The sequence below is a fragment of the Priapulus caudatus genome, unplaced genomic scaffold, assembly GCF_000485595.1.
Source record: "Priapulus caudatus unplaced genomic scaffold, Priapulus_caudatus-5.0.1 Scaffold165, whole genome shotgun sequence".
Classification (NCBI taxonomy): Eukaryota; Metazoa; Priapulida; class Priapulimorpha; order Priapulimorphida; family Priapulidae; genus Priapulus; species Priapulus caudatus.
The window spans coordinates 2,416-28,531 of record NW_014577226.1 but is presented as its reverse complement, the minus strand read 5'-3'; the positions used below and the strand labels follow the sequence as shown (position 1 = coordinate 28,531).

General features: G+C 43.2%; 1 protein-coding gene across 2 annotated transcripts; it reads left to right on the top strand.

Moving 5' to 3' along the window:
• Positions 1–4,255: 4,255 nt before the first annotated feature.
• Positions 4,256–16,713, top strand: LOC106806510 (asparagine--tRNA ligase, cytoplasmic-like). 2 transcript variants are annotated; one of them, XM_014808479.1, is made up of 18 exons: positions 4,256–4,410; positions 4,984–5,066; positions 5,481–5,546; positions 5,944–6,039; positions 6,293–6,382; positions 6,803–6,881; positions 7,548–7,705; positions 7,912–7,998; positions 8,239–8,295; positions 9,372–9,449; positions 9,711–9,788; positions 9,937–10,058; positions 11,086–11,221; positions 11,617–11,730; positions 12,074–12,121; positions 12,549–12,632; positions 13,937–14,068; positions 14,736–16,713. In XM_014808479.1, exons 1-18 carry the CDS (start codon positions 4,371–4,373, stop codon positions 14,865–14,867), a joined length of 1,680 nt encoding a protein of 559 aa, XP_014663965.1. In that variant the 5' UTR covers positions 4,256–4,370; the 3' UTR covers positions 14,868–16,713. The 2 variants fall into 2 exon arrangements, with proteins under 2 accessions (XP_014663965.1, XP_014663964.1); XM_014808478.1 differs by having other exon boundaries at positions 4,981–5,066.
• Positions 16,714–26,116: the final 9,403 nt, after the last annotated feature.

Below are 26,116 nucleotides of genomic sequence, written 5' to 3'. Positions count from 1 at the left end.
GGGATGAAATTAGTTTACATTTAGTGGTCAGGGTTCTCAGCACGATCCGAGCGCACGTGTCTGTAATAATATTATCAGTGTATAGCACGTGTGTTGATAAAAATATAAAAGAAAAAAAAAACAAAAAAGAGAGAGCCGCACCTAGCCTGTATAGGGCTGCAAAACTCTACTTCATCCGCGCGGCACTTTCCCTTGGTCTCGCTTGTCGCAAAGCTCGAGCCTCTTTCTTTCACCGCCCGCTTAGGCTATCTTCCTGCCGCATTGCTCAGTCTCCCACCCCTGCTCTCCTCAGCCAACCTATAATATTACGTATTCTGTCTTTAGGCTGTACTCGCACGCCTGAAACGTGCTCCGCATGGACATGACGGAGCAATATGCCTCCCAAAAGAATAATATTTTTTACAAAATATTCAGAATTTTAAATGAAAATATAAAACTCCTCTGGTAAGACATTGCGCATGCGCCAAAACAGTAACGTATTCAGGTTATATACAGACTGATATATGCAGTGGGGACTTTACATGCAAGGTCTGCTTCCTATTTCTGAATTGAGGTCTACTGATGGCATTTTATCATATAAATCTATGCTAGGATTACCCCTCTTCATTTTAAATTCATAATGTTTGCAAAATATATCTTTTTTCTCGGGAGATATTGCGCATGCGCGAGCACCATTTCAGTCGTGCAGTACGGCTAAAAGAAAAGCACGCTATATAGCTTGCTGAGGGAGAGAGTGGTAGTAGACGGAAAGAAGGCGGTAAGGAAAATAGCTGAGGGGCGGCGAAAGGAAAAAGAGGCTGAGCGTGGGACACGGGAGACCAGGGGAAGGGCGGGTGAGGATGAAGTAGCAGTTTTGCACCCTACAAGATAGGGCGCTCTCCTAATAATAAACACAGATCCACAGAGAATTTATTACAGAAATCGATGCTGAGATACTCCCTGACCATACTAAATGCATTTACATTACAAAATAAAACTCCTCTTGTTAGATATTGCGCATTCGCTAAAAGAGTAACGAAGCCATGTTAGCTAGTGACTGGTATATGCAGCGGGGAGCTTACGTGCAAGGTCTGCCTCCTATTTCTGAAGTGAGGTCTACTGATAAAATTTTATAACATTAAATACGAGTGTTTTAGTGTAGCATAGCGTAGGCGAGCAGGAAGCGTGGAGACATTGTGTTGGTCGGTTGTGAACGAACACCTAGTGCGCCCATGCAGCTGATATCACCTCCGTCTCGGGCATTTCATCGTGCCTTGCTGCGCATGAGTTGCGATAACACATTCCAGACATTTAGCACCAGGTGCTTGAAAAAAGTGTGAACAAAAGTGTTAGTAACATTAAAATTGATGTGCGCGTCGCACGCAACTATATCGCTCCAATGCATTTATCCACGTAATGCTAACCTGCCGCGCACTCCTATGTGCCCAACTTTGTAGCCTGTCTGGTTACAGGCACGCGCGCGCTTACCGTTGCCAAGCATTACCATTCATCTGTTCACTGAATGTTAGCGACAGATTTTTATGTGTACATCCCATGTCAATATATCAAAGAAATTCGCACGAAAATATTTTTCATGTAAATTGTATAAAGCTCGATCACATCCCGAGACGCCGCAGCGTCTATTCGCGAGCTTCTCTTCCCTGGAAACTACGATTTGCTCAATGATATAATACGTACAAGTACAGTTTTTCAGCAACATTGCTCGTCAACGGAAACTTGTAAATTTTCTGTGCCGGGATCTGTTGAAAATACCGGAGCACTACGCATCGTAGATGATACCACTTGACATAAAATACAGATACTCCGTCTATATAGCTGTGCAACGGTACCCCGAAAGCGAAAGTTTTAGGCATCTCCTTGGTTGGTTGCTCTCACAGAGTCCATCCGAATGCTCGCAGGACATAAAAATGGCAGTAAATGCACATATTCGACTCTATTCGTAATTAAAATATTACTCAAATGTAAATTAATAAAGCTGAAGGAGATAGCTGCTCTAGATCGCTACTCGAAAAAATAAGCCACTCAGAAAATTTGCTGTGTTAATTCGATACAGTCTTCACCAATCACATCCCGCGGTGTTACACCAGACAATGGTGGTTTAACCTTTACCTTTACATATAAATCTATGCTAGGATAACCCCTCTTCATTTTAAATTCATATTGTTTGCAAAATATTATTCTTCTCGGGAGATATTGCGCATGCGCGAGCACTGTTTCAGACGTGCAGTACGGCCAAAGGAAAAGCACGTATATAGCTTGCTGGGGGAGCGAGGGGTGGGAAATTAAGGGAAGGTGGCAGGGAAGAAAGTCGAGGGGCGGGAGCGAAGGAGGAGAAAAGGAGGAGGCAGAGCGTGCGACAAGGGAGACAAGGGAAAGTGCGCGCGGGGATAAAGTAGGAGTTTTACACCCTACATGCTAGGGCGCTCTCCTTATTATAAACACAGGTCTACTGATATTAATTTATTACAGAAAGCGATGCTGAGATACCCCCTGACCATACTAAATGCATTTTCATAAAAAAAAACTCCTCTGGTAAGATATTGCGCATGCGCTAAAACAGCAACGTAGCCATGTTATCTAGTGACTGCATGCATGGTATGTGCACCGGGGACCTTACATGCAAGGGCTGCTTCCTATTTCTGAAGTGAGGTCTACTGATGAAATTTTATTATATAAATCTATGCTAGGATAACTCCTTTTCATTTTAAGTTTACAATATTTGCAAAATATTATTCTTCTCGGGAGATATTGCGCATGCGCGAGCACCGTTTCAGACGTGCAGTACGGCCAAAGGAAAAGTACGTAAATATAGCTTGCTGAGGGAGTGAGGGGTGGGTGACTGAAGGAAGGCGGAAGGGAAGATAGCTTAGGTGCGGTGGAAAAAGAAGGAGGCGGAGCGTGCGACAAGGGAGACAAGGGAAAGGGCGATCGGGGATGATGTAGGACTTTTGCACCCTGCAGGCTAGGGCGCTCTCCTAATTATAGACACAGGTCTACTGATAAGAATTTATTACAGAAATCGATGCTGAGATACCTCCTGATCATACTAAATGCATTTTCATCACAAAATAAAACTCCTCTGGTGAGATATTGCGCATGCGCCAAAAAAGTAACGTATTCAGGTTATATACAGACTGGTATATGCAGTGGAGAACTTACATGAAAGGTCTGCTTCCTATTTCTGAATTGAAATTCCTCTTCATTTTAAATTCATAATTTTTGCAAAATATTATAATCTTCTCGGATGTTAGTGCGTATGCGCGAGCACCGTTTCAGGCGTGCAGTGCGACCTAAATAATAGTACAATAGTAGTAAATATATACGAAATGTATATATAAGATATATACGAATGTATATATATATCTACCACAGATATCAATAGCTACTGGAGAGCTAGCGAGCGCGCGCGTACTAGCCTTACATATTACAAGTCTACGTTAAATCCATGTACATGCTTGTAGGATCGGATATGGTGTGGCAAGATTCTGGAACTCGAGACTAGCCAATCCTTTCAATATCCCCTACCTAGGGTGCCTAGCAGCAGTATACGGTCGCGGTTCCTGTATTCAGGTCACTATTAGGCTATCAATCGGGAGTCATTTTTTTATACTTTCTATTTTTTTCATTTAGTGGAGACAAGCACAAAATAATATTATAGAAGCTATGGGCTTATATATAATTACGCAGAAGCACATGTTCAAAAACCTGGGGGGCATTTGATATTGTGTCCCCACCCTTCGAAAAGTGGGGGGATGTGTCCACCGTGTCCCCATGGCATTTGCGCCCATGCCTGTAAGTAGATTCATAGGAAAATGTCTTTTCCAGTGTTTAAACACTAATTTGCTTAGACTGTAAGATTGGGCAAGTTATGTGTTCGCGGCCTCGCGCATGCCAATTATTTGACAGATAAGATTGATTTTATATGATTTAAATTATACATTTAAAATAGAGGGCACATTCCCGGTACTCACAAGGAGTTTGCAATAAAAACGCCAATATAAATATTTTACCTCAATAATAAGCTGCTATCTTCTCGAATTTCCGTTTCCAGTACGGTAAGTTAATATATCTGTTTGAGTCTGCCAAATATCTGCCAAACGAAAATTACTTAATTTACATTATACGTTAAAGGTGGAGTGCACCTACATACGAGTGATTTTATATGAAAAATGTGTATGTAATCGTCCAGAATTTCGAAACACTGAACATGTACAAATTTCTCACTAGGTGACGCCAGCGTCCAATAGCACTGTGGTTCAGTTCCGTGCGCCTGCATGTTACGTGGAGTGGAATCGCGATTTCGTCATTCATTCAATATTCCGCGTATAAATACCCGTTACTGATAAATTGGTTTATTGAAAGCGTCTACAATGGGCGACATAGCAGAGGAGACTGGAAAGATTCGTATAGGTATGCATAACCAGGTTTAGGTAATACGATTGGAAGCACAAAGCCACAATACGTAGTAACACTGTAACACGTTTCATGTTGTAGCGGTCCAATGCTACTGCCTGTCTCGTACTCGTACTCGTAGTGAGGTGCAGTTCACAAGAACAACGCAACACCGTTTAAGTAGGCTTATGGGGATTCTTTATTCCAAACACTTCCAGTCACGACACATGTCACGATATATTCACTACGTATGCTACAGCCAGACAGGCTAGTAGTACAACTAGTGAACTACAAGTAGTACTGAAAGGCATTAATATCTAATCAATCATTGATCACTGTTTATCGACGTGTATTGTTAAACAGTTATATAGGTGAAATTTTTCATGATTTCCTTTACGTACCCTAGTTTGTCATCAGTTTGTCTTTTACGCGAACAATCAATAAATGTACATTTCGATCTGGACTAGAATGGCATATATGACATAACTCATTATCAGTTTCACTAACACTAAATAGAAATAGCACAGTACGGTACTATAGTGTACCGTACATTTGTGGGCAATTACTTTATATTATTATTTACAATAGCAGATACACTCTACACATCTGACATAGCTGGATGTGATGAAACGGGCAATGGTACGGAAGCCAAGCCATTCAAAACCGTACTAAAGGTGAGTATTTCCCAGTACAGCCAGTAATTCCAATGATTGTTTTTTTTACATTTGAGATGTAGGATGTAAAAACCCCAAACCATCACCTTGGATCAAAACACAGTTTGTCATATCATTCTGATAGAACATATAGGTCGTCAATCATACTCTTCCCGAGATCTGGCTTCGGCTTTGTACAGTCTTTCTAATCTCGCCACAGGATTAGCTGGTCAGTGCTTGAGTGTCCCATCTCTGGGTGTTCTTAGAACATCCCAGTCTTCTACTGCCGTGAATGTTCCACAACAAATAAACTCACTAGTGATGTTTGTTATTGGTTTTTCTAGGGTGTTCATAATCCATCCCCACATTCTCCTTAGTATCTGTATAAGAATGTAGATATGTGCACAGTTAGCCCATGCAACGTTGATGTTTCAGGCTATGCTACATGTAGGAAAGGAACCATTTCCGGCAATACACGTCAACGTGAAAATTGATGGAATGGTAAAATACATATAAATAAATGTGCTCAATGATTTATTTGGTATTTATTTATATTAAATTATAATCACGTAGACCTGTCTTCATCTAGCATTGAGCATATGACGATAAAATACATGTTTAATTTATGTTGTGTGTAACACCTTAATTTGTAGTACTCTACAGGTGTATGTCTATCACTATCTTTGACTGCCATTAAAATAACAACCACTAACAACTTGCCATTTTTTGAGAGATCTTTTCTTCACCCAGATGTATAGGCAGGTGGCCCCCTCTCTACACAAGATAGTACATTACATTATAGAACAGTTGGTGATAAGAAGAACTTGAGATTAGCACCGTAATCACACCTACGCTGTTTAAATATGTTTGTGGAATTGATAAATTTGTGATGTTTCAGAATACGTTTACCCCAGTGTCACAATCACAGCTGAAGAAAGCCAAGAAGTTATTTCAACAGGAGCTGAAGAAGATAGAAAAGAAAGCGCAGAAAGAGGTGCCCACACTTACACAATAAATGAGTCAGGTCGATTACTGCATGATTTGTAATGGTTGCAATTAGGTATTATTTGCAGCTGCTATCTATCGCGATGTCGTGTAATGGTACATCTAGCTGTACAGGTAACACACTTGCTGCCCAATCACTATTCAAGGAGCAAGCAAAATGCAGTAATAAATAATTAAACCTGTACATCAATTTTTCTATTGGAACAAATGTTGACCACCAGATGTGCACTACCCATTTACAGGCTGAAGATGCTGAGCGCAGAGAAAAGAATCTGGAAGAAGCCAAAAAAATTGTGATCAAGGAGGACGCAAGTCTTCCTACAGCAATGGAGGTACATGGGATTAAATGAGGTCTACTCTACAGTTACCTATTACAATGTGAATTCTAATAGACACGCGTGTTGCAAAGTGTTTGTTTCAAGATGCTGCAGCTGGCTGAAATACTGTTCCATTATCTGCCTCGATAATAAGAGTATCATTCTGCCTAAGCTCACCCTTAACATTAACCCTACCCCTGGCTCGAAATTGCCTCCAATCCTAACTCTAACCATAACTCCAAATCGTATTATTAACCCAAATTCGGAGTCTAGCTCTAACCATAACACTAACTCTATCCCTAACCCTAATCCTATCCTTAACCCTAACCCTGACTAGCACTAATTCATCGTGCATCTTTAAATGTTCATACTGGGCAGATAGTGGAAAAGCTGCGCCAATGGAAATAAATCATGCATTCCTTCCTCTCTGTGTAGATTAAGATCAGAGATGGAGACAAGCATCGTGATACGAGAGTTAAAGTTTACGGCTGGGTACACAGGCTGAGAAGGCAAGGTAATGTGACAGCGTATTAAGCGACCATCTGTTTCACTGCAAACTTCTCCAAAACGTGGTATAATATGACAAACACGAGGTAACGTTACACACTCTTTGTGAATTATGCTCGTGATTCTGTGGCAATGATGGTGTAACGTGCCAAACACGGTGCCATGTGTACATACTACATACGTCGTTACCTTGAACCCATGAGTTTTTGATGTGAGAAATTATATTTAATGTAATAAACGTGATGCGGTGTGTCCGTGTATGGTAACATTACACTCGTGATTCTGTTACTGGTGTACTCTAGCGTGATAAACACAGTTTACTGTTTTAAACACGGTGTTATGTATTCGTGCACGGTTACGTTATGGTCATAATTCAGTGACAGTTCTGGTGTAATGTAACAAACGCAGGTGTAACGTTTCAAACGTAGTGTAACGTAACAGGTCCATTGTGACACGTCCATGCACGGTTACATTAGGCTTATGATTTCGTGACAAATGTGGCGTAATGTTTCAAATACGGTGTAACGTGACAGGCGCATTGTGACACCCCCATGCACAATGACATTAGACTTACGATTCTGTGACAGACGTGGTGTAACATTTCAAACGCAGTGTAACAGGACGTGTCAATGATTTTCATGTCCATGATGTGTAACATGATGCTCGGTTGCAGGCAAGGCCATGATGTTCATCGTTCTACGCGATGGCACAGGTTACCTGCAGTGTGTGCTGACCGACCTGCTGTGTCAGACCTACGATGCGCTAATCCTGTCTACCGAGGCCACCGTCTGCCTGTACGGGATCATCAAGCAGGTCCCCGAGGGCAAGTCCGTAAGTGCCGGCACTGCTACATGGCTTCTGTGTTGCTACTGTGCTACCGGGGCACGTAGAAGGCATGTTGAACCCGGCCTAAAAAAACAGCGTTAAATGCGTTGAAAGAACCCTGTGTAATGTTAACAAGATGCAGGGATACTCTAGCCGCAAAGTAACGACAGTGGCCGTGTTTTGATGTTTGTGTGTGCTGCCTCTTTTTGCAGGCTCCAGGAGGGCATGAAATGCAGGTTGACTACTGGGAATTGGTGGCAGGATCACCTGCAGGTGGCGCTGACAACCTTGTCAACGAGGTAAGCAGATGAACTCTCAACGACACGCGGCCATGCTGCCCTGTTACGTTCAGATGTTTCGATGTAAGAACAAGAATGGTTCGTGGTAGTTTGAACTGCTGCAACCGAACGCTTTCTTATTATACTGGTCTGATGTAATGTAAGCATTGGCTCTGGATTGGGCCTTGCTTTGAGAGAATTTAATGTGTTGTTGGTGTAGTACGGCACGGAAACACCTCAGTTTCTCCGCTTCTGTTTCAGATGTCGCACATCGATGTTCAGCTAGATAATCGACACATCATGCTCCGCGGAGATACAGTAAGGCCACCATTTTTTATTTTGTTGGTTTACAGAATTTTTGTTGTTGTTGTTGACTCGGTAAAGTAAAAAAAAAAAAAAATCAGATGTCAGATCAAACAAGTCAAAATACAGTAATACTGTTATACATGATATTAAAGTAATTTAAGAAAACTAAATGAAAACAAAACTCAACTTGTAATTATTTTTACTTTTATTATAAACTGTTTGTTTATGAAATGTTTTTGTTTTTTACATTTAAATTTTTTTAATTCATATTTCTCAGAGAAAAGGTCGGCGGGAATAAAAAAATACAGATTTTCAATTTTTATTTTTTTTCGTTTTTCTTGAAAATTCGGGTCGGCGGATCTATAAACCAACAAAATAAAAAATTCTCGCCTAAGCATATATAGGCTTCCTTGAGCTTCAGCGTCATTGACTTTATCGCTTTACTTCCTAATATCACCTTTACATCTAATATACCTGACTGGTCTACTACTACTACTACTACTGCTGGTGCCACTGCTGAGTAACTTGTTCATCTTCGTTAATCTTTTGAGGTTCCTGGCAAAGTCCCCCTTTGGTAAACAGGTGGTAAGAACATGAGAGATTTATAATATCTTATCGGATAGTGATGGTGGTGGTGGTGCAAAGTCGGTCAGGGGTCGAAATTTGCTATATAGTGATTGCGCAACACGTGTTTTTCACCGAACCCAAGCGATGTTTTGTAGCAACTTGCGGCTGCCGCAAGTCAAAAATATGCCGGCTACTTACGTATTTAGAAGTCAGACCCATTGTATTTTGATTTCTGTCAGTTTGACAAGATGACAGTCACACTGACTCTGAATCAGAGCAGGAAGACACAGAAGACATAGAATAAATCATAATCTAATACAGGGAGGAAGGGAAGGGGTACTGCCAGTTTGGAGAGCAACAGAGGTAGGTGCAAGTAAAAATCTCTTGGCACAAGTAATTGTTTAACCTAACTTGTGGCATGCGCAAGTGTTTTTTTTTTAGCAAATTTCGACCCCTGTTGGTGTAAGTTTTTTCTGTGTCTAAGCAGTACATAATATTTTTCTTTATTATGTGATACTCAGGTGTCAAAAATATTGAAGGCACGATCTGTGGTGACTCAGTGTTTCCGATCGCACTACTTTGAGAGAGGTTACTTTGAGGTAAGTGGTAAATTATTGACTCATGTAACTAAAATGTTTTTAATGTTCCCAAAGTAATGTGAAATAAATGAGTTGTTATTTAATCATTTCATATAGAACTGTTAAAGCTAGATATGTCTACAGGTAGGTTAGTCAGTAATTTAGAGTCTTGTTGTATATAGCTGTGATTGCAATGTGAGAATTTATAACAACTTTTCAGAATTGCTCCTATTCGGTGTCTTGTACTGAATAACCAAAGCAAACATTACTTTGCACAAACAGGTCACTCCTCCGACAATGGTACAGACGCAATGTGAAGGAGGATCGACATTATTTAAATTTGACTACTTTGGAGAGGAGGTAATTGAATTATGTTTGAATGTCGAAGGTATTGAATTCTGTGTGGTGAACACTTTCCTACAGAGGGGGCATGTCACAGGGAGCATAATACTGTGTTAGTATTATATAGTGGTGGCCGTGTGATGACTAGGTTCATGTATCTTTTCAGTCCTACTTGACTCAGTCATCTCAGCTGTACTTGGAGACGGTCATACCTGGTCTTGGAGATGTCTTCTGCGTGGCTCAGTCCTACCGGGCAGAGTTGTCACGAACGCGGCGTCACTTAGCGGAGTATGTCATGCAAACCGTCGCGTCCTCTAAAATATATCGATAATAACGTCACATTTGCCAAGTGATAAGGGTGGTTGATTTCCCCCCAAAATGTATGCAGGATCTATGTACAGTTATGTAGTCTATGTACATTAGTGGTAGCAGCACGTGCGTAGGTACATGCATCTAATATACAGTAATATAGGTATACATGGCTACGTTCGTGCGTAGGTACATGCATCTAATATACAGTAATATATGTATACATGGCTACGTTCGTGCATAGGTACACGGATCTAGTATACGGTAATATAGGTATACATGGCTACGTTCGTGCGTAGGTACACGGATCTAATATACAGTAATATAGGTATACATGGCTACGTTCGTGCGTAGGTACACGGATCTAATATATGGTAATATAGGTATACATGGTTATGTTCGTGCGTAGGTACACGGATCTAATATACAGTAATATAGGTATACATGACTACGTTTGTGCGTAGGTACACGCATCTAATATACTATTAGGTATAAATGGCTAGTTTGTGTCGTAGTAACGGATCTAATATACGAGTATATAGGGTATCATGCTACGTGGTCGAGGTGCGGTAGGTACAGGATCTTATACAGTATATAGGATACATGGGTGATGTTCGGGTAGGACACGGATCTAAGGATCAGGAATAGTAGGTATACAGGGGCTACGCGCTGTTAGAAGCGTAGGTACGACGGATCTAATTATACGTATATAGTCATGACAGGGGCTCGTTTGTGCGTAGGTCACGGGTCTCATACAGGAATGTAGGTATACATGGTTATGTTCGTGCGTAGGTACACGGATCTAATATACAGTAATATAGGTATACATGGTTATGTTCGTGCGTAGGTACACGGATCTAATATACAGTAATATAGGTATACATGGCTACGTTTGTGCGTAGGTACACGGATCTAATATACAGTAATATAGGTATACATGGTTATGTTCGTGCGTAGGTACACGGATCTAATATACAGTAATATACATGGCTACGTTCGTGCGCAGGTACACGCACGTTGAGGCGGAGTGTCCCTTCATCAACTTTGAGGATCTGCTCACCCGGCTGGAAGACCTCGTGTGTGACGTCACAGATCGCGTGCTCAAGTCACCGTTCGCTCACCTCGTCCACGATCTGAACCCGGTATGCTCACCCATCTGTCTAGCAGCCCATTTATGCCATGGCGTCTATGTGGACGTGCATTGTATATAAAAACTAATGCATTGTGATGTACTATAATAAAAAGTTAATGTGCAAGTAAAGCTATGGATTGGTGCATAAAGATTGTCATATTACAAACATAATTCTTGTTTCAAATATTTTTCATGCATCAATTTTCCAGGAATCTAGATTCAATCAATTTAACAAGTGTAGTTCGGTTCCTGTAGGGGGCTGCAATTTGTAGGCTGTGTTTCGGAATATTCTATAAACTCATATAGAATATAGTAGAATATAGAGAAAAAGTGTTAGATGAGATGTTGACTAGCATGGCGATCGATGAGGCAGTATGGACCTTTCTTATGGTTACTTTCTTGCAGGGATTTGTGACGCCTAAGCGACCATTTAAGCGTATGAACTACACAGACGCCATCGAATACCTCAGAGAAAACAACATCACGAAGGAGGATGGCAGCTTCTACGAATTTGGAGACGTAAGCTCTTATCAATGACATACATGAGCTTATTCAAGTCTTTTGCTATTTGATTGTGCGACATTGCTCAAAAGTAGTTTGTACTGTATTTCTGATTAGTACACTGGCATTATTTGAACATCACGTCATGTCTGCTCACGTGTAGATGTATTGTTTGTCGTAGTCGCTGCTTAAACAGATAACCAGTCTGATGCTTTAAGAGTAGGAGATAACCTCACAGCGCCACGTGGACGTTCTGTAATGTGCCTACCAGTGCTGCCCGTTTTATATTGGTATCCTAATTTGCATTTATTCATTGTATGATATCCGTTGAGGTTTCGTTCATCGATCATCTGTATTACAGGACATACCAGAGGGCCCAGAGAGGCAGATGACTGATAAGATCAACGAGGTAAGGTCTTCCTACGCGCACCTATCAACGTTTATCGCACCTACCAAAAGGTCTTCCCACTTGCCTTCCTGCCTGCAGAAAGATTCCTGCTTGCTCCTGTTCTTGAAGGAAAAACTTCCGTTTGCGAAGTAATGAAACGCGGGTGTAATTGGTAGGAGATATTGTGCAGTTATTGCCCTTGTAGGAGGGAGACACGATGATTTGTCTAGACAAGCGAAGTCATGTTACCCAAGGGCAAAGCCAAAAGGGGCACATGACTTCCTGAAGTTAGTAACACAGTGTGGTCAGTGGGTGATAATATTGGTGAATGATTGGCCATCTACAAGGTAGGCACGACAAGTTGTCAAAATTCAGCCATGTCTGCTGTGAGCTGAGATGAAGCGAATGTAATTGGTCAATGTTGTGATTTGTTTGCTATGCCTTGCAGCCAATCCTCCTGTGCAGATTTCCAGCTGAGATCAAGGCCTTCTACATGCCCCGCTGCCCAGAGGACAACCGCGTGACCGAGTCTGTAAGTATTAATATAAGAAGTAACACGACTCGTTCTTGCATGAGCTTATGCAAGCCATTTGCTATCAGATCGAGTGGCGTCACTCAAAGTTGGTTATGCGGTTATGTCGGGTTGTGTTTTACGTCGAAACGCTGTCATTAGTAGAAATATTGCATGTTGTGGAGAGAAAGGTCTCTGGTGCTTGTCTTATTTTTTGTGCGAGCTGTTAAACAGTTGTTGCTTTAGTTGCTTCCAATGCGATCCTTGGATGTTATAATTTATTTGGCTGTCCTTACAACAATTACCTGATGATCACAACGTACCCAGTCGTCTGTGGGTGGTATTGTACTGTTGTGGGTTGTTGCTGTGGGACTGGACATGCGGCGGATCTGAGGGTAGTCTCAAGCTTGGTGATGGTTTCAAGTTTGGTGACGTTAGTTACTCATTTAAGTGTTTTAACTCCAGTAGAGGGCGCTAGCAGTCGAGCATTGCAACGCTTTCATGCGAAGACGCAGTGTTTCGTTATTGTTTATCTACCCACTCACATTGTTTAGACCTATTTTTAAGTATTATCCATAAAAAATCTCAATAATTACCTTGTACATTCATTCGAAGCATTAGGCATTAGCAATCCACATTTATTAACCCTTTTAAATCTTTGTCCAATGATTTAGTACATTCCTACAAAACCTTTGGAATTTCAAGCAAGAAGTTTCAAATTTGACGAGGGATTTCCACCCTATAAGATTTTTATAGGTGCAACAGGCATCAAAATCTCTTTTTTACTGGTTCTGCATCTGACCTAAAGTACCAACCTCCTGTACGCCTATAGGAACACTTGGCCAAAAACAGCTCAATGAAAAATTGCAACACACTGCAAAAGTCTGGCGTGTATATGTCTAGCGATCGATTTGGAGCAGTAGGACAGAGGTGGGGTGGTGGCCGAAGCTGGTATTATTGTCCAATTATTTGCTCAGTTCAAGTAGTGGGTGGGAGGCAGGGCAGTGTATGAATCTGGTATTATTACTTGATCATGTGATAAATTCAGAATTAAGTGATAGGGTGGTGGGGCCAACGCCAGTGTTATTACTTCAGTGTTCATTTGATCTGGGAGGTGGATAGTAGATGGATTGGATGGCATATAAAGCCTGTGTTATTGCCTGATAATTTTGCTGCGCAGGTAAACCAGAATGCACTGCAAAAGCACATATTTAAGTATCGATTTGGGGTGGCGGGGGTATGGAATGCGTTAGAGGTGCGGTGTATAAAGCTGGCATTATTTAGCATTGTCTCCGGTGTTATCACCTGCTTGTTTTGCCATCTAGGTGGACGTGCTTATGCCGAACGTGGGAGAGATTGTCGGCGGATCGATGCGTTCATGGAAGTATGATGAGCTGATGAAGGGCTATGAACGTGAGGGCATCGACCCAACGCCATACTACTGGTACACTGACCAGGTAGGTCGACAGCGGTCATTATTTTACCACGCGAATCTCAACTACACTCGCCCTGATTTAATTTATTGTCTGTTTGGGTCTATTAGCGGAATGAGGGCTTGTGCAACGGCTTTGTTTTGGTTTCAGAAACAACAGGCTTTGTTGTTGCAAAGTTACTTGCTGTTGTGCATGTGATGTTGTTAGACGTACTGGTGTAGGTCTCAGTTAAACCAATGTTGTCAATGCTGTTCAACACATTAATTACTGATAGCATAGATTAAACAGTGTTGTAGGACATAGAGCATTATTGTACAGATACTTCGTATATTTCCTGTGACACCTTTCAACACGCAGTGTTGTTTTATGCAACACTGCATAACAATTTGTTTAACTGTGTTGGCAACATTTGCCTTTGCCTTTGCCTTTGCCTTTGGTATCATTGCCTTTAGACTTCTCACAAAAATCTCAATTTGAGGAGGAAATTACCATTTGGTTAATCATGTGCATATTATAGTTCCATATTGTCAAATCTAATTGTTGTCATTGTCATCGTCATCGTCCTTGGTGGTGGGGATGTTGTTGCTGATGTTGATGCTGGCATTGTTTACTGATTATTTAATGAACTAAATCCTCTTGCCTTTGGCGTGTTGTGGTAACATCATTTAGAGCGGAGCGTTTATCGTTGCAGCGTAAGTACGGTAGCTGCCCTCACGGTGGGTATGGGTTGGGATTGGAGCGCTTCCTAACGTGGCTGCTCAACCGCCCTCACATCCGTGACGTGTGCCTCTACCCTCGCTTCATCGAGAGATGCAGGCCATAGTTCATCCACGCGAGCAACTCCAGCACACGGCGGCGCACGGATTGCTGTAACTTAACAGCGCTCAGGGGAGCGAAATTTGCATTTTTGGGTACATGTACACATACCCAGCTTCATACCATATAAGTATATTCATTTGGTCTGAATTCGACTGGACAACAAATTTCCCTACACTGCTACACGTGCTGCAAGCTGACGGCTTAAGTGTCCCATGCAGGCTCTTGAAATCATCAGTGGGCAGGGTTCTGGCCCGAGCTGGGAGCACCGTAGGTGATGTGAAATGCCAATTTCTGTCTCTTTCTGTATCCGTTTTTACAGTATAGGGTGTACCCGAATCATGAACGCAATCAGTCCCACAATGTGTTGTTGTGCAAGTTGATTATTTGTGTAAATGTGCAGGTGGCGCTGTTTGTAGGTCACATTCGTCAATGTTCGTAAGCCAATTAAGGCACTTTCTGCACGTGTCGCGGTCACTGTTGCAGTGACAAGTGCAAGCATACCCACCGTTTCATGCGCTATTAGCAACAATTTGTCTGCAAATACCATCGAAACTCGTTTAACAGAGAAGATATGTTCCTGCGGCTTGTCCACTAGGCGAAACCTCCGTTATACAGCGTTGTTATAACGTGGTGCTTTCAGAGATGCATTGTATCGTGGGATGGTAACCTACAAAGGTGGCAGTGGACAGTATCATTAGTCCTTTTACACTAATTTTGAGCGATTTTGTTACTGAGTGATGCTAATTTACTATTACACAGTGTTCATTTAGTGAGTATTTTACGTCTGTTTCAAGAAAAGCCGGTAAACAATGCTTCTGTAAGCAGTTTTTGATAATATCAGGAGTTAATAATGACAAATTGTCAAATGATTAATTTGTCATTATTAACTCCTGATAATATAGGTAGATTATTTCTGTTCGTAACCATTCGGCTCATGGGCATGCAGGCAATATTCTCATGATGTGATCATGGCAGCATTAACCACACTGATCTAGGCACGGAAATATGTTTGCAAGATATCCAAGTCCTTTTTGTTATCATATCGATTGCAACCTCCCTGTAAGAATGTAAGTGTGTGTTGCTCGACAAAGACGGGAAGATGTCTCTCATGTCAGTGAGGAGCATTCACATCAAGCGGTTTCTTTCGTCTAGAGTAACCTTGTCGTTGTTTGGCCGTCTCGCCGAGAGTAATGCACGCAAAGCTATTTAATTGCTGCCTATTTCAGCTTCCTGCATTAGAGAGTTAATCACAACACTCAAGCATTGGTTTTCCAGCTGCGGCGGTGGTACAAAGATGCTTTCGAGAGAAAGAAAGGGCAAGCCCACTAGAGTAGGTGAGCTAGCGAGTGAGCGAGAGAACATGAGAGAGATAGAAAGGGAGAGAGAGGGGGAGAGGAGAAAGGAGAGAGAGAGAGAGAAAAAGAGAAGCCATTGCTGCAATTTGATTCGTATGCAGCACTTAGCGACGTGGCGGCGTAATGAGATCATTGCATTTATCATAATGTGACCGGTTATATTAGCCACCGTGCGTGTACAGCTGCATAGGTGAATTGTGTTTCGCATGAAGTGTGCCGTGCTACATCATGCGACTAGGTATAGTCCAGCTTTCACAGCCTGCGTCACCAGTAGACTCTGCTAATGCTGTGTTATCACGCACGCATGCAAGAGAAATCTCACAAAGCTTTTCATTTTGTGTGGGCGAGGTTATTTCGCATTGTTCCGAGTAGCAACTAAGTCGCAACATTGTGCGTTCTTGTTTGTTACGTGTTAATCGACGTGGGCACGCCACTCGCGGCAGCATACAGTAAATGTTAAGTTAACGCGTCAATTAAAGTGGTGGAATTTATGTCCGTGGCAGCTTTATTGTTTTAACTAGATCGTGGAGCATGTTTCACAAACGCACGTGCCGATAATTCGCAAACGACGACGAAAAACTCCTAATGAGAACTAACTGTATTAGTCTCGCTACATCATATATCGTTATAGCTCTAGTACTATAGCCCTTCACTCTCTCGCAGCCTGCAGCCACAGCCTAATATAAGCAAGTATGTACAAGTAATGCTGATAGGGTCTATGTCCCCCAGGATACTGCCGGAACGTACCCTGGTAACTATCTAGCTGATATGGTTAGTGTTAGGGTTAGGGTTAGGGTTAGGCATAGGCGACTCACCAAGACTCATTAGTGGATTGGGCGAGGTACGGTCCGGCATATTAGATAGTAGTATTTAGTACCAGGGTACGTTCCGGTATACCGGACCGTACCCACCCTGGGGGACATAGACCCTATCAGCATAAGTAATAGAGCTAATCTCGTTAGTACCAGCTACACCTGTCTTGACAAAAAGAGTACAAGAACTAATGCACAAGGTTTCCAGACCTAAATACTGAACGTTACATACACACAAAATACCTACATAAAAAACATACGTTACATACATAATTTTTATTTACAGTAATTATACAAATGACAGTGATATACGACGACAACAATAATAATAATATTAATAATAATAATACAGCTATCTTACAAACAAATATTTCAGAGTAATACAGTGCAGTACAATGTGTATTTGTAGTTTGTGTCACATTGTCCTAGAACTTCTTGAACTTCTTCCTGGTCATCCAGTACCTTATTTCGTCATTCCTACAGAACATTTATCCAGTCATCCCTACAGAAGCTTTCTATCTATCTAATCATACCTACATAACCTTTATATCCAGTCGCCCTTACAGAACCTTTATATCCAGTCAATCCACGTAGAATCTTTATATCTAGTGACCCTTACAGAACCTTCATCTAGTCCTTATAGATCTCTGGTCATCCATACAGACTCTTCCTGACCATTTCTACACACTGACCATACACCTTCCTGTTGCAAGATAGCCTGTCTGTGTCTACAGTAATCAAAAATAATATACAGGCTACCATGTTTTTGATGTTACTGACAAATATCTTGCAAATATGTATATGTATGTATGTATATACATATATTTATAACATTGTTTTCCCCTTTCATCACACCTCCCTCCCGTTACTTCCCGTTATTCTACTACACAATGAAAGACAAGAACGAGCTTGAATACAGGTGAGGAGTACAGTACCATAATCAATCATTTTGCTCACATAACGCGCCGCAACTACCAGACCGACTAAACAATCCCCAAGGTCTTCCTGGGATGGAGTAGTAGACTGCATCTGTAAGTCGTCGTCACTGACGGAGCCACGCGGACGTTTGTCGGTCTAGTAGAGGACAGTAACGATTGAAGGTGTCTGCCCAACGACTAGCCCGGCCAGGCTGTGCGACGGATTGTCTATCGGTATTCTAACCCTAGCAATACCGTTTCTTGGAGCTACCCAACGACAAGCTCCTGCCAAAGCCCTTCGTAAATATAAACTTGGTTTACACTACCGAATTTGTGTTGGCGAATTGGCGAATTGGACCAACTTCCCAACTATACAACCGACAATCGTCAGTGTAAACGCAAAAGTTTTTTCGACCAACCAATCGATAGCAACTAGTTGGGAGATTAGAACATGTTCTATTTTCGCTTTTGCGAAATTGGTCCAACTCGGCAATTCGCCAACATAAAGTCAGTAGTATAAACCCGGCTTCAGACGAAGGCCGACCACGTTTTTCCTCTCATGTGCGTGATTACTCATCAATGGTTCTAGTCTGTCGTCGTTTCTTTCTTGCCGCGCGCCGACTGGGATTGAATAAGAACGAGTTTTAGCACACAGAGCCGCCACGCTAACCAACCCCGCCGGTGATGCCAGCCAGCTGTGACCTCCTCATACGTTAACAAAACATGAAAAACACTCGCGTAGAGTGCGCAGAAAGTTCACTCATCCAACAAAAAACGAAAAAGCCCGGAGGCTGCCTCGCCATGCCAACTACAACCACCTGCGAAACGGGTCGGAACTCCCTTAATTACGCGCCTTCCTTTGGTTTCAGTTTCCGCGTTGCCTTACGTCGCCCACTTGGTCCACTCCATCAGACCAGTGTGGTACGCATTGAGGTACCATTTTTTTACCAATACCAAAACATTCTGGTTGGACAAGGTGGATGTATCATGTAGCCCGAGAATGCTATGAGATCGATGTACCTAACTCGTCTTTCCTGCTTTCCCCCTATCTCATCCACCATTAGTCCTCTTCGTATCTCCTTCTCCTTCCTTCTACCATCTATTCCATCCCTCGTCGTCTTCCTACTCTCTCCTCACCGTGTCATTTGTTCCCCGCCTATACTTCTTTCCTCCGTCCCTCCCTCCTCCTGCATAACCGTTCATCGTTTTCCTACACACACTTTCTTTCCTTCTCTTCGTACCCCAACTCCTTCATATCTGTTATCCCCTCCTTCCCTCATCCTTCGCATTCCAATCCTTTCCCTTTTATTCCTCCCTTTCCTCCTTCCTCGCGCAACCTTCTGCATAGCCAGCGTCACATATATTTGGTCATTAGAGGTGCTCTCAACTCGTTGGATAAGACACTAAACTCGTAGCGAGGCAGCACATGCGCGCACAGACCTGTAGTTGTTATATCGTTCACATCACTCATCACATCACACAACATTCATCGCAAGCTAGTGAAGACTGTGCATGGAACGACAGAGTTGTATCAGGAGTTAATAAAGACAATTTGTCTTTATTAACTCCTGGTTGTATGTATACGATGCTGCTCCGACTCACAGGGAAGCGATCAATCCATAAACGAATTAATGATGTAGAAATGAAATTTCGAAAGAAACTTTCAATAATATTGAATCTGTGAATACGTCAACTTCTCCTCTCTCGTTCTCACTCCCTCCGCTCTCTTGAGTGCTAGCACTGCTGTTACAGATAAACCTCTTTGCTATTCGTTCATGATCAGTATCTATAGTTGGGCATCCCCACCTATACATCTCACCATCTTTCTCGCCTACACGTACCATTGCTATACAGTTCCAACGCATTATTTCATCAGCAACATATCATGTATATATATAATTACGTGGTTAAATATAATGATATATACAATTTGACATTTGACATAGAAAACATATACTATCAGATACCGATAAACGATCATTTGACCAAGTCACAATATAGGTCTAGATACACCCGCGTAACAACCCCACTCACCCCCGCCACCTACTAGACGTTAGTTAAGTCCGTTTCTCGCCTCGTCAACAATTTATCTATGTTTTTTACAGATACGCACACATACGCACGCACGCACGCACGCACGCACACACGACCGCACGTATATCACTACTGCTATGACAGCAGGAGATGACAGTATGTACGTACTACGTAGGCCTACATATGAACGCACGCACACGTTGCCAGCGTGAATCACAATAACCGCGCTCGCTCGTTCGCTGACGCCTCCACCGATCCATCGCCTGCTGAATAACTTCCTACAATAGCTTTACTATGCATATTTACAGGAGCGAATAAAAACAAAATGTTCTTTTATATTCATTCCTGATATTTACGTTACAGAGGCCGGAATGCAATAATAATACTGCATGCGATACTTCCCCTCCCTGCACCACCGCAGTATGTGTGTGTGACTACGTGCGTGCGTGCGTGCGTGCGTGCGTGCGTGTGCCCGCGCGTGGTGTGCGTGGAGTGCGTGTATGTGTGTGTGTGTGCCCGCGCGTGGTGTGCGTGGTGTGCGTGTATGTGTGTGCCCGCGCGTGGTGTGCGTGTGTGCGTGCGTGCGTGCGCGCGTGGTGTGCGTGTGTGCGTGTATGTGTGTGCCCGCGCGTGGTGTGTGTGTGCCCGCGCGTGGTATGCGTGCGTGTGTGCATAGCTAGTACCCTTTCCCACTGAAACTGTTGAAATATAGACGCTAACGCTGTTCAACGTAAACAGGAACCCGCCGCTTGTGTAACGAAGGCGGGTAGCCTACTATCGGCGTATTAAACTCACGTAAATAATCACACAAGTTCGCAAAAACGATCTTTATCCTCGCCAACGCCTGCTTGCCACAAACTATAGAGTCACGGGTGGTGGCTACCAGATACGTGTGTACGCCTCGAAGATCTAGCTTTCACACGCACGCACGCACACACGCACGCACGCACACACACATGGATGTTGTACACAACATCGTCATCATCTTTGCCATTGTCGTAGTCGTCGTCGTCGTTGTCATCATCATCATCATTATCATCATCATCATCATCATCATCATCATCATCATCATCATCATCATAATCATCTTCTTCATCTTCTTCTTCTTCTTCTTCTTCTTCTTCTTCTTCTTCTTCTTCTTCATCATCATCACCATCACCATGATCACTGTAGTCGTAGTCGTCGTCGTCGTCGTCGTCGTCGCCGTCGGCGGCACCACCATCAACTTCTAATGATATGTGCGCAAAACATCAATCCACTACAAACTTCAAAAGTCCTCGAGATATTACAAAATAGATTTCTTTGCCTATTTTAGCATATGACGAACGAACGCCCCAAATTTCTCTGTACGTACTGTCAGATAAACTAGCTCTAACTACTACTGTATAGTCTTCGGTGCACTGCGTGGTGCAGCAAAGGCTATAATAACTAGAGCTACAGGTATCCATCTTTCGTCAGCGACAGCAAACTCGGTGCCAGTTTGTTTCTTTGTTGGAATGACATTTTCGCAAAATAGATATAGGTACACCTATTTCTTATGGCTATATGCCTATAAATATAGACATTATATGTATGTGTGTGCATGCGTGCGTGGGCAAGATATACGTATATATATATATATACATACATATATATATATATACACATATATAGCAGGACTAGCATCTATAGATTTCATCCACTCCTAATTTGAATGTCCGATACTATTTCACTAGATAGGCGAGTGTTAGTGAGTTAGAGCAGAGCTGTTGTACGAACAGCCCGACATTAGAACAATTTCTCGCCGACAAAGATTAAAACAAGCACTACACATCAGAGAGACACGTGTAGCCCTACTCGTCAGGGAAATAGCACTCACTACACAACCTTCAGTTAGCAGCATCCCACTGTACACGATTCGATTCAACGGATTCAATCATTCAGCGCGTTCAATCTCGTCTCGGGGAGACATCGTGATGGAGAAGCGACAGGGACTTCGCACGGCAGCACCCACCATGCGACCTGCCGCGACGTCATGCGCCGGACACCGATTACTGAGTACGGCAACAGCAGCCTCCCTCAAGTAGAGACATCGCTCTACCTCCCCCCGCGGCACGATGCCGAGGCCCGAAGCCACACTGCACGTAAATAACTCACCACGCAGCAGGCCCGTAATAGACGTGGCGCAGCGCGTTTGTAAACACAGCCGTGACCGACGTCGCACGAAGCTCCGCGCACGTGCGGCGCGCAGGCGGCGGCCCGTAAAACGAGACAAAACTATAGGCTTCGCTGATTGCGCTTTATACACCCACACATATATACACCCAACACCGCTCAGCCGTGAGTTCATCACCAAGGTGAGTGAAGGTCGATGAGTCCACGGCGTCACCCGTGTGAACAACGGGCATAGGGGGCGCCACGAACCGCGACGACCCCCGGCGACCGCGAAACCGCCGCGCTCGCGCTAGTCCTTGTCACCCTTGTCGTAGTATGCCTTCTTGTTGGAGGCGAGTGTGGAGTAGGGAGGCGGGGGTCCACACGGCTTCCCATAGCTCAGGCCGCCCAGTGCGGGGTAGACCGGGTAAGGGGCACCTGCCTCCACATCCTGCACAAAGAGGACAATGCATTAGTCAGTTCACTAAACAATTCATGCTAAAGACTATAGGCAGCACGGCAAGTATCACACAGAGCTACCACTCTCTTCCACATAATTCCAATACACGTCAGTTCACGTTAGTTCCGGATTTTCACTCCAGTCTACTCGCCTGCACACAGTCCCTGCTTGAGACTAAACTTCACTTCCACTCCACTCTACTCCTCTCCTCTACATTGGACTCCACTGTACTCCATAATACACGCCCTCACCCTCACAGGCACAAATACATTCTGTACATATGCAAACATATGGCAAATAGTGAATGAGAATCGTTGAATAGCCGTCATGAAATACGTATAGATTACACAGCATGCAAAGCTTCAATGAGCATAGTGGACAGCTGCAGGGGAATGCTGTGTAAATCCATCCATCTACGTAAATTTGTTCCTCCTTGCAACTTCCTACATTCCTGTTCACTCATGTAAATTCTTTCCTCATGCAAAACCCTTACTCAGTGTAAGTTTCTTCCTTCACGTAAACCCTTTCGCCCACTATAAATCATCTGTGCCTTACACTCATGTGTGTAACTTCGTTCATTAGTATAAATTCGTACATTCTGAGGTGCGACTAGGGCCATCGTTCCTATATATGCTTCGACAACAACACGCAATGTCAGAGCGAAGTCAGCTCCGTTAGTTGACTCCACTCTAAAGAAGAGACAGTGCTCTGAAGAACGAGACAGAGCGCGCGCGACAGGGAGAGAATGAGGAAGAGAGAGAGGGGGAAATGGAGAGGGAGAGGGAGATGAGGGAGAAAGAGGGAGAGGGAGAGAGAAAGAGAGAGAGAGAGAAAACCAAAATGTCAAGAAGTATATTTACACTTTGTACCTATTGCATCAGTTGCGCAAAAAATACCCTCATTTTGCAAGGAAAATCCAGATGCTCTTAAACTAATATTCCTTCCCTGGGGAGCGCAATATGCGTGCCCTGCTAAAAGACGCGAAGTGCCTGGTGTCCTGCGATTTTGAGCCTGCACGTAAACACCGTCACTTCAAACCATCTCCCCACGTAAACGCATGGAAACTCGCAGTGCAATTTCATTTTGTGATATTTTAGTCAAAGAGCAAATGTCAATTTTAGCTTCACAGCCATTATATTGAAAAGAGAGCTTCTCTGTATAGACTGCCCCATCTGCGAAACCACACCGAGTCTCTTGGTCGTACACAGCGCAACGAAGGGACGCCGGTAGCTTCCCGGGACAGACTAACGGCCTGGTGTGATGACAGAGGTAATCGAGAAGTGCCTTGCGCTTGCTCTTTGCCAGCGATTTTTCACAGTGGATGTGTGAACAGCGAATCCAACAGCTGTCGCGGTGTTTGGTTAGCCCGGGAGCTGTCGGATAGTCTGCTCAGCAATGCAAACAGCAGAAGCTAGCACTAGTGCCAGAGCAAAAATGTTTTTTTAATTGAAAGACTCCTCGCGTAGTCTCTTTGCTGTAGTCTCATGCGCAGTTGGTCCGTGTTATACCAGCATTTTAGCATCTCAATATTTCAGCATCCCATTAATCCGGCGGCGAATCTTTAATGATGTAGACGCGATTGAAATGAGAAATCCGGTCGGAGAAAGATATCTAACCACATGCTAGCCCAAAGTGCCTACATGTACGTAGTAGACACAATCACCCCAGTTACGCTCAAGGGGTCGTTGTCGTATCAGGTACTACAGATATGTACCCGAGGTACATATATGCATACACAAAGTGTACCAGACTTGTACAGTTGTACTACAGAAGTGTACCCTAACCCTAACCCTAACCCTAAACATACCTCATATAAAAATATAAACAATACTAAACAACCTAAAACTACCTCGGGTACATATCTGTAGTACCTGATACGACAACGACCCCATCTGCCCCAGTTACTTGTATGCGTATCAGCAAAATGTTCCAATATGCAAGCGTTCACGCAGGCAAATGTAGCTACGTAGTTACATACTAGCGCTCATAGGGTCTATGTCCCCCAGGGTACTGCCGGAACGTACCCTGGGTACGGTCCGGTATACCGGAATGTACCCTGGTCACTATTTGATATGGTTAGGGTTAGGGTTAGGGTTAGGGTTCGGGTTCGGGTTAGGGTTAGGGAGTAGGCGTAGGCGACTCCCTAGACTCGTTAGTGGAGTAGGCGAGGTACGGTCCGGCATATTATTATTAGATAGTACCAGGGTACGTTCCGGCAGTACCCCGGGGGACATAGACCCTCTCAGCCATACTAGCAGGGGTGAATAATGATGACAAATATGACATGACAAATGATGACACACGTCATTAGATACCCCTGATACTAGCTACCAGTAACCGCCTCTTTTATCACTTGGTGGCAGGACTATCGCTATGTCTCACTGAAGAAGCAACTGAATTTCTTAGGATTGAGACAGGGAATTTAGTCGGTAATAGATGTTGTATGCCAACGATTGACCTGCACGGAACCTCTCTGATTCGTCACCGGCTTAGCTCTAGTACTATAGCCCGCGTTCATTAACTGCCGCAGGCTGTTAATGAACGCGGGCTATAGTACTAGAGCTATCACCGGCTATACAAAACAACTCTTGCACTGCAGACAAAAACAAGAAATTTAATCGCCACTACACTTCTAGTTAGTTGCTAACCATTGCTATACAGCACATCTCTAGTGCTGCAGTGGGTTAAAAGAATGAAATATACTATCACTATGCACCTCACAGCCAGCATCGCATTTTTTTCTGGATATCTAGCTGTTACTATAGCTATACTAGAGTGATTCAGTTGGCAGCAATCCTCAACTACCATCTTGGGTAATCAGAGAAAGACCCCAGTTTTTAGAGTTAGTCAAAATCATGCCCGCCCTCAACCCCTTGTGAAGAATTTAATGGCTATTTAGGCCTCTATACAGTACAACTGTGATGCTGCCGGGTTCATCGCGAGTTCATTGACATCACGATGTCGACGAAGACGATGCCACACAGGTTAGTAGACGGCTGCGGCGACAGCCGAGTGATTGACACCATGCACGCGAGTGACAGCGGCACGTAGTAGGGCTCAAGGGGTCGTTGTCGTATCAGGTACTACAGATATGTACCCGAGGTACATATATGTATACACAGTGTACCAGACTTGTACTACAGAAGTGTACCCTAACCCTAACACTAACCCTAACACTAACCCTAACCCTAACTCTAACTCTAAACATACCTCATATAATGAAAGTGTCAATGACACTGTAGCTCACCACAAAAAAAGGACACAAATGAGTGAGTAAAAAGAAGTCAGTTTTAATTGAGCAACCATCGACGTACATTAATATAGAAACGATTGCCACCTGTATATCGCAATAATTTACAAACCAAAATGAATCACAATTTGTGACCGTAGATGGCGCTATACCCGCTTTGTAGCGATGGTGTTTGAAATAAATAGGTTATGCTGCGTTCCGACATGTTTTGTAAATCTTTACTCTAATATAGACGTTTTATCGGCAGGGTGGAGAGCTAGGAAATACCAATTTTGCATTAAAGATATTGTCA